The following is a 10,075-nucleotide window of genomic DNA, read 5'->3' as shown; positions in this document are numbered from 1 at the left end:
CATTTTATTGCCTCTCTCTCTCATTCGTTTTTATTTCGGTTTTTCATCTTTCTGGCATTCTCTCTTTCATCGTCTCTTATTTCTCTCTCGGTGCCCATATGGACTTGGCACGGACAGTGAGTGTTTAATAACAACAATAAAAAATACCAGACACTGTACCCAACTCTCTCTCTCTCTCTCTCTCTCTCTCTCTCTCTCTCTCTCTCAGGACTGGTTATCCTGAAATTTTTGTTTAATTTTGAAGTATTTTTTACATGTCTAAGTAACTTTTTCTTTAATGTTCCTGTGACATTGTTATGCATCCATGGCTTCTCTCTTTCTCGTCGAAGAAATGGTAATTCTGTACATTTTTGTTTAATTTCGTTTTTTTAAATGTTTGAACAGATATTTTTCTTCTCTTTTTCTGCTACAACGTTATACATCCATTGATCCTTCTTTCTCACGGGATCACCTTCCTTTTAAAACGCTTCGCGTCTCCATTTCGTCAGATGATTATTTCCTCTTCGTCTTCTCTTACCTCCTCTTTTTCTTCCGCTCCTGAAGACTTTGATGAATGCGATGAATGCTAATGAATGAACGTGTGGCATCTTTCATCTAATTTCCCCAGAGTTTTTCGTATTATTTTTCTCTCTCTCTCTCTTTCCTGGAGACCTTTCTTCGGGGCAACAGTCTTCGGTGATAATGGAAATGGGGTTTCTTTTGATGATCCTCGCCGATATCAAGTATAAATGTGATGCATGGTTTCCTCTTCATCACAACAGGTGGGGATGCCTCGGGGTTCGTCTCTTGACTCTAACTTACGTCAACTCTTTCCATTCTCTATCTTATTTTATTTGCTACAGTTTGCAACTGAATTATTTCTTTGATGGATGTTATATTGATTTTTCTGCGATTATTAATTTTATACCGGGGGCAGACCACACACATAATCACACACAAATATATATATATATATATATATATATATATATATATATATATATATATATATATATGTATATACTCACTAACACATGCACATATATATGTGTGTATATATGTATATATGTGTGTGTGTAGACAAATAGATAGATAGACAGATACAACAAGAGCTTGTCTGTCCGTCGGTGTGTCTGTCTATCATGTAGAGGAGTTTGATAACATGATTTAGGGGGAAATAAATAAAACTCCAAGTTCATGTAGGTTATTTATTTCATTTTTTTTTATAGAAAAATGCCCACATGGCTTCATACAAAACGGGACAAGGATGAAGCTGGGTTACATAAAACAACAGAAGAGAAAATCGAACGATTTACCAAAACGTCCCTCACCGATCAGGCCTCTCATGTTAAACCGAATGAGGGGGGACGACGCCCTGTCGTCAGATCCAGCGTCGATTGACGACGTTCGGCCGATCGAGTGAGGAAGTGAGTGACGCACTCGTCGGGTTCGATGCCCCGCACGGACAGACAGACAGACAGACGTCTAAGAATCACGCGTTCCCGTAGCCAGACAAAACACGCTCTCGCCTCTTTTCTTCATCTTCGCCCATATGCTGCTGCCCTTTCGTATTCGGGTTGCGAATTGATATGTGTTGTGTGTGACCTGAATTGCATTATAACTGTGTGATAGGAATGCTCCCCGCGTGTGCAACAGGAATAGCTTTTGACCGGGATGGATGCCGGGGATGTGCCCTCTCCGTATGATGAGATGTCGGTTTGTGCGCGGCTCTGGTTAGTCGAATCTGTGTGGGTGGGCGCGATGATCGTAGGGCAATAGTCATAGTCTAATTCTTAGTCATTGCAGTATTAAATGTAATGTCTAGTCGTATCATTAGTAAATATTATGTGTGTCAGCATGAGCTGCATGTTAGACGCGGTAATAGTGATGGAAATACTTATAGTTTTAATCGTTGCAGAAGCAGTCAGAAAATAAAACATTAAGTGTAAATAGTCGTGGGAGTCTATTTGTGCCTTTTGGAAAGTCAGAATTTTAGGGTAAGGTTGGAAATAGTTACCCTATTGGGATTAGCATTGAATATTTACATAGTAAACGCTAATAGTAAGTGTGAATAATGTAAATAATCGTGACGATTAGTTTATACACTTGGAAGATCTGAACGGTACGGCAGGTTTGGTAATAGCAAATGAAATAGCAATAGTAGGCGTGTGAATAGAAACGAAAATATTAGTAGCCATAGTCAAACTAGTAGTAAAAAAAAAATAGTAACAATAAATAGTCTTAAGGGTCGGTTTGTATTTTTGGACAGTCAGAATTGCACGGGAGACGTGATAAAAAGTCATGAAAATTGCCATAACTATCGTCAAGATCGTATTAAATACTAATTGTTGGCAATAGTAAACAGATATAGAAATGATAATCAAGAGAATCGGTCTGTCTCTTTAGAAGTCAGAGTTGTATATGGCAAACGCAAGAATTGTAATGGAATAAGAACAGTCATGGTACGTCAATGAAGCAGTAATCTTTGCATCAGTGATCAATAGCCATATTGTGTGATGAAGATGACTGTCGGTTTTAATGGAACGGTCACAGTCACAATCACTCGCCGATGACTTTCTTGGAATGTCAGTTTGCGACGTTATTGTTAAAGTACAATTGTACGAGTATGTGGTGGATGACGAGAAACGAGTCGAGTAAAGGGTAGTATTAATGTTTTCGACAGGATAAGTTATTTCAATAAAAATAACGACCATTTACACATGTGAATACAAGAGGAAACTAAAATAATATTTTTTTGTAAGTGAAATACAGAAATATAAATTTAAGCTTATTTTGTTATGCAAATGACACTGAGCAAAACGACTATTTACTGGCTGATAATCTGGAAGACATTTCCAATATCAAATAGTATGAATGTAACTTATAAAGATAGAAATGCAAGCTAAAAATTAGTTTCATAAAATATGTCATGGGTGGTATTGTGTTGAAAAGATTATTTACGGAACGAAACAGGGACTTATTCAGATTGTGTAACATTCTGAAAGGAAAGCTGTCCGGAATGAAATTAAATGTTAAAGGCATAAGCAGCAATTTGCGTTATGTTTACCAAGACAGACAAATCTTGTTGAGCCGTAAGGTAGGCAGATTTGCAAATTTGAAGTAGCCGGTATATCGATGAATATAAGCTGATAATATTTTGCTAAGTTGACAGCCGTGTGGTAAGGTGGACGAATTAAGTCACGAATGATAGAAAATGCAAGACGAGTTGTCGTTCTTATTGGATGTAATTTATCGTCATGATTGACAGGACCACTTGATTGGTTTGATGGTGCGACGGTAATGATTAGAGGTTATGGCCATCCTGGATAACAAATGAGTGTTAGTTATGTTGTACAGTGTAGGCACTGGTGTTACTCTGAGATATTATACTAAAGTGATTCTTCTGTTTGCGCGAGAAGTTGAGCGGAGTGTGATGTGAGGTAGCGACAGGTACATTGGTGGTGGTGGTGTATTGTAGAAAAGAATTTTTTTTTAACAATTCTTTTTTTGTATGTATTTTCATTGTCTGTTGAATGTTAACATCTTATGCAATATAAAAAAAATCATGGTCCAAGATATAAATTAATGTTGTGTAAAAGAACGATCACGCTTTATTAGTATAGGTTAATAAGGAGAACGATAAGTCGCTCTTTAACTAAAATAAATGAACATTAAAGTATAGATGAATAAATAAATGTGTTACAGAGGAAATGATAAGGAAAGAAATTGCGCTGTAGCCGCTGCATTATTGTAAAGATTTGGATACAGGTAATTTTATCAGTGTAAGGATCTTGGTGAAAAGCATGAATAATATTGTTCGCAGGTTTAAAATTTTAGCAGTGTACAAAGACTAGTTGTAATCGAAGCTTTGTTAAATGAACTATATATATATATATATATATATATATATATATATATATATATATATATTTTTTTATAACCCTTACGTTAGATGAGAAAAAAGTTGAAATAATAATCTCGTTTTAGATCAATGATAGGAAAAGAAGATAGTCGCAGTGTACGATGTAGGAAGGCTAAATGATGGGTGATACTGATATGGGGAAATGAGGCATCCTGATATATGGGGGAGCGTTTTGTAATAGTATGTTATAATGTTGCAAAGCTGTGTTCTTGTTTGTGTTGGAAGTCATTGTGATACGAGGAAAACAGTGTAATATATAGTATATAGATATTTATATTGTATATAGAAGTTTACTCCTGTTGTATAGTAACAGGTCATGATCATGTCAATGAGGAAGGTCGTTTTGTAATGCAACAGGTCATTGTAATGTGAAAGAAAACTGGTCAAGTTCTAAAACCTATATGAACATGGTACATGATAAGATTAATCTTGTACTATATAAACGAACTACTTTTATATTATACATAGACGTTGTCAAACTACGGGACTCTCAAAAGGGAGCCATCATGAATAAATTTAGATACCCATGAATGGTATACTACTCACTTGTTCTATGATATGTAATTCATCAGGTCGGTTATCAATCGTCAATCACGCAACAAAGTAACTTTATACAAACTTGTTATTGGGAAAGGGGGGTGGGGGGCGATAGGGAGAATAGGTCGCTGGGGCCGGGAGGCGTACCAGATCATCATATTCTGGAAATGTGAGAACTCAAAACCATTTTTATTTACTGAAAGTTACTGATCGTATTACACTCACCTTTCATCGCTCAGAACGTGTGAAATATTGTCTTATTGCCTTTGGCGTTTCTCTCTCTTTTTTTTTTTTTAATAACACCTCGTTATTAGAGTGTAACCTGTGCAAACCAATATCCATAACAGGTGACTTGAGTTAATATAGATAGATATGATATGCAGCTGAAAAGGAAAATCGAGGGCAAGTGTTTGAATTTTGATATATAAATCCGTAGTAAATAATAAAACTGAAGACATTAGTTCAAAACGCAATGGATTGCTATTATTTTAAACCACATAAAAATTCAACAGGCGGGAAGTAAAGAGAGAGAGAGAGAGAGAAATGTAAAAAACTCATGCCCTATATCGAAAATATTTTAGTAAATTAATTTGAAATACATGAAGACAACAAAACTACACTTTACGTACAGGTTTTCATAGTCAGTCATTGAAGGGGTCTTTGCCATTGTCTCTAACGTCTGCATACCAACACAGGAAGACACTTACGGTTTGCTGTGAGTAATTAATGGACTAAACGGCAAACAAACGTCTCGTCCTTTGTAGCTCGAGAATCCTACCCAACACAATAACGATTTACTCATTTAATAACCTTATTTTGTTTTCCCTCACAAGAGCCTCTCTTGGGGAGCTTTGACTCGTCTCCTGAAGCTGCTGTGCCTAAAGCCGCTTATTCAAGTCACCAACAAGCGTTTATTCGCTTGGAAAAGCAAGTACTTTAATAGGACTTAGAGATTGTCACATCTCATTTGTATTTAGCTCGAATAACTAGACATTGTGTAAGAAGTTATGATCTACATCTACGGCACTTTATCTCTACTAACCGCCCATTTAGTGAAGGCATCTTCTGCGTGGAGAATTGAATACTGTCAAGACGATTTGCCAAAGCACGTCGTCCCAGAACTTGGGGTCGTAGGCCTAAGCTGACTGCGATGGTTCTCGGCTTCCATTTGCCCGGAGGCCTAAGTGAATAAAGCCAAAGGGTGATGTTATCGGCATCATGGCTGCTTAGGCCTATTTGATCTGTCTCATTATGGAACGCTGAATCGCATATAGTTCTCAAATATATAGACGAGGGATATGCGATTCTCTCTCTCTCTCTCTCTCTCTCTCTCTCTCTCTCTCTCTCTCTCTCTCTCTCTCTCACTTTGTTCGAAGTAAATCACCATTTGTGTTCAACTTATCATCGTGATTGAAGAACCACTTACATCCGCAAAACAATATCCTGCATAGACCACACACACATACACACACACACACAGAGAGAGAGAGAGAGAGAGAGAGAGAGAGAGAGAAGCTTCCCCACAGAGAGACCTTGCAGCACATGGCGTTGAGTGTAAAACGCGATCTACAAAGGAAAAACTTTGTCACGATTTCCTTATCTACCTTTTTTAATAGCTACGCAAATGCCACACGTCCACACACAAGAGGCAACAACAGCGCACACGATTAACTCTTACGCTCTGACTGGATTAGGTACTCTTCTTTATGACTAACAGTTTAATGATATCACAAATAAGCAGAATGTCTTTGGCATAGGATTACGGTTACGTGTACGGGTACTTTGGCTATATGACATGCATCTGTTCCCTTATGATACCATAGGCGTATATATATATTTATATCTATGTACATCTATTTACAAAGCCCTCCTACGTACATCTCTGTCGTTCACTGTGAGGTCTGTGTACTGTATTTACCTGCCCGTGCTGACACGTAAGTCCATTTTCTACGCCGTGTCCGGTACACCTTCATGCAAGTTATCTGCACAACCGAACATTTCAGCTTAGGAATTCAAAGAAAAGGTAATATGTATTGCATAGCTCTCCTTAATAATAGTTAGGGATATGTATCTGACTATATATATATATATATATATATATATATATATATATATATATATATATATATATATATATATATATATATATAAACATATATGTGATATACATACATATGCATATATATATATATATATATATATATATATATATATATATATATATATATATATATATATATATATATATATATATATATATATAATATTAAAAATTTTCTAGAATTACTTTTTGACATCCCCGTTTAGGTACGCTTAACAAAGTGAAGGAGCGTATTTATGAACATCAAATTTGCCTTATTCTTTCTTCCGTCTGTTCCATCGTCGAATAATCTTTTAATTCGTCCTAAATAAACAAGATGACATGCAATGAACAAACACAGCCGGTCCACACTGAAATTCGAATCTCTCTGATGATGGAACTCGAACATCGACGAAGGCGCAGAGAAAATGGAATCATTTCACGTGTTGGAAATAAAGGCTTCTTGTGAAAACATACTAACTCCCGATAGCGCGCACGTACGTCTTCTCCGTCGCTGCCTCTCGAAAATATTCTTGCAATTTTTTTCTTGACCATTTCCATGTAAACTCTTTTTCTCTGTCTTTTCTTCGCTCTGAGAACACTTTCACGTGTAGAGTATCCAATTCCTTTTTCATGAAAGCATTATTGTCTTTGTTTTTTAAAATGTAAACTCAGTTTCTCAGGTTATTACGTTTTCAGATTTTTAAACACGATTCCCTGTCGGGTCTTTTTCGCAATGAGGAATGCTAAGGCTGCATTGAAGAATCTCCCGTCCAAGTCTCCTACATTTTTTCGAGCAGAACAAACCTTTATTCACGCAGGTTCTAATCAAAATCCTCCGAACTCCGTTCGGGTTCTCAAGGTTGGCGGAAGAAGAAGGAGGAGGCGGAGGAGGAGGAGGAGGAGGAGAAGCGAGATGGAAAGAAAAGGGGGTTGAAAGGGAAGAGAGGCGGAGGAGAGAAAGAATATCAGGTAACTCCTGGCCGGAGATCACCTGCACTCTAATTAGCCAGCTTTCTTAATACGTCCCGCCAAGTCAGTGAAGTTCTGTTGAATAGGAGCCGGCGGAAGTTGGCAGAAGAGATTTTCTTCCTTTCATTTAAAGAACATTGGTTGCGACAATGAATTTGTCGTTTTGGGGAGGGCTGCTGTGCTGGTGGTTGACTGCCAGGGGATTGTTGTGGGCGCTGTGGGCGTTGTGGGTAGCAATCGTCTTCTCTGGCGGAGTTGGTGTTACCTGGTTATTGGTGGGATTCGCTCTTGGATCGGATGGGCAGGATGGACTGGGGAGAGAGTCTGCAACAAAGGAAAGAAGATCTGTTATTGATGCGGAAATTGTTGATTGCAATTTTAGACCGTTGTCGTATTCTGCGACAAGAGCTAATTGTTGATTAGCCTTTTATTGCAATGATCTCATTTATCAGTAGGCAGTGAGGCTTTGCTGTTATTGTTTGAACTAATGTCTGTACTTGTTTACATTCTAACATGTGATTATTTCTCAGTAAAATCTAATGTATTTGAGAATAGAGGCCTTTCACTGATTATAATTTGGTTCTCTATAAACAATAATGCACTGGTCTTTCAAAGTTATGAAATAAAATAAAAAAAAGTGTACAGGATACGAGCGTGCATGTAGATGTATACATGTACACGCTGGGCGTGATCAATTTTTAAGATGTAAGTAACTTTACGCTTGTATTAGTCTCAATATATGCAAATCACATAATATAATCTATTATTCAATGAATGCATATGTCTGTTTAGCAATATTTCAGCAACCTTTTAAATATTTCGTAATTATTCAAAGGCCTATGATAAATTGTTTAGAACGTAATGTATATATATGGTTCATATTTAAATTTAGGGATATGGTTAGGGATATGGAAATGAATCGAAAGCTAATTTAAATTGCAAAAAAAAAAAAAAAAAAATTCACGACTATTCAAAGACGTATCACCGACTCTTTCGAAACCAAGTTACTGAAATAGCGTTGTTAGATAATCAAAAGGTACAAATCGTAAAAATGAAATCTCCTTCCGACATTTTCCCGAACAGAGTGGCGAAAAGTTGTATTTTTTTGTAATATTGCTCTCCCTTTGGTATTCGGGTCCGAAAGGAACTATGAGCGATATGTAACAGAACCCGTGAAAACAGCACCTGGCTCCCTCATATATATAACGGACGCTGGGGCCGGACAAAAACAAAGGGTCGAATCTTATCGAATCTTTTCAGCTTGGGAACGAATTCTTTGTATTTCCTTTTGTAAGTTTGCATGCTAGCGATTAATTAGCCCTTTTGCAGGATTATTTTTCTTAATAACTTCAGTGGTATGGTGAAGAAGATTTGAAGAGATATCAAGACGTTTCTTTATAACAAGATGAAAGTTTTTCATAGAGTGATCCTTGAAAACTTTGGGAACAAAAGGGAACATCTTCCTATTTAAATCAGTCAGGGCATTACTTAAGCTTCGAAAAGAGAAAATTCACTCAATTTCGATTTGGGTTGGCTTATCTCTAACTCTGTAGGTCAAAACTTCTAAGAGGTACTTGGAGGTGACCTGAGGTCATGATAAGAAACCCTTCTTGGTCTGAACCATTTGTGAGAAAACGATAAGGAACTGGTGCACAAAAAACCCTGGTCTCACCTGTGCAGTGAGGAAATGATATAAAAATGAAAATCCTTAATGTTTACTGAGATGATGACATGAAACTCATCTTGATCGGACTCGGATGTGCGTCGAGGTAATTATATAAAACCTATCTTTGTGTGACTCACCTGTGCAATGAAGAGTGGTGGGCAAATTGATGTAGTTACTTTTAACGCTGTACGTCGAAGGGGGGCGTCTCTTGTGCCGATGGCGACGGACGCCCACTTGCAGGGCGTCGCCCTTTCTTTCCCCTCTTCCTCCCTCCCCTCTGCCAGCGCTGGTCTGTAAGATAAAATGCATTCTGGGACATTATAAATAATTCTCCTTTTAAAGGGCGTTCTATATCCTGACGTCAGCAGAGTGGACTGCGCCGTGTGTATTGCCAGGACTTTTGCTCAAGAGATACATGTAAATATTTTTTTTTCTATTTTTTAGCTATTTTTGTCTCCACTTGTACATTTTCTTCTAAAAGCTTTGCACTACACAGAACCAAGTTATTTCTTTACCTCTGCACTTTTGGTAACCCAGCTTCCACACGAATGTTCACAGTTCCTTTATGCTTGTAAACTAGTAATTTGGTTTTACACTTTCTTATTTCTATTTATTGTGTTTTTCTCCTGTGGGCAAATTTATAAAAGCGGCACTATAAATTTGAGAAATTTCTGATGCTTAAGACCTATTGTACACTTAGCTAAAATTAAAGTAAGTAAAAGTGGTATTTCCATTTCTCTGGAATTTCTGTTTCCCAATTTCCCTCTAAGTAAGTCTGGTATTTCTATTCCCTCTAAGTAAATCTGGTATTTCCATTTCTCTGAATTTATGAACTCAGTGGTAATGTTGGGAAGCTGCTTGAATATGTATGTTTATTATTTTTAAGATGATAAATGTTCATACACTTAAAACCAGTTTT

The 10,075-nt window shown here is 37.1% G+C and overlaps 1 protein-coding gene across 2 annotated transcripts in view; it reads right to left on the bottom strand.

The window, feature by feature from the left end:
• Positions 1-6,699: 6,699 nt before the first annotated feature.
• Positions 6,700-10,075, bottom strand: part of LOC136833325 (protein sax-3-like) — a 123,609-nt gene continuing 120,233 nt past the window's right edge. For both annotated transcript variants that reach the window (XM_067095321.1, XM_067095323.1), the window contains exons 23-24: positions 9,294-9,447; positions 6,700-7,814 (exon numbers count right to left, since the gene is read on the bottom strand). In XM_067095321.1, coding sequence (XP_066951422.1) covers positions 7,618-7,814; positions 9,294-9,447 — 351 coding nt within the window. In that variant the 3' untranslated portion in view covers positions 6,700-7,617. The remainder of the gene's footprint in view (positions 7,815-9,293; positions 9,448-10,075) is intronic.

The sequence above is a fragment of the Macrobrachium rosenbergii genome, chromosome 51, assembly GCF_040412425.1.
Source record: "Macrobrachium rosenbergii isolate ZJJX-2024 chromosome 51, ASM4041242v1, whole genome shotgun sequence".
In the NCBI taxonomy this organism is placed as follows: domain Eukaryota; kingdom Metazoa; phylum Arthropoda; class Malacostraca; order Decapoda; family Palaemonidae; genus Macrobrachium; species Macrobrachium rosenbergii.
Note: the sequence above shows the minus strand (reverse complement) of the source record. Positions and strands in the feature narration are given on the sequence as shown.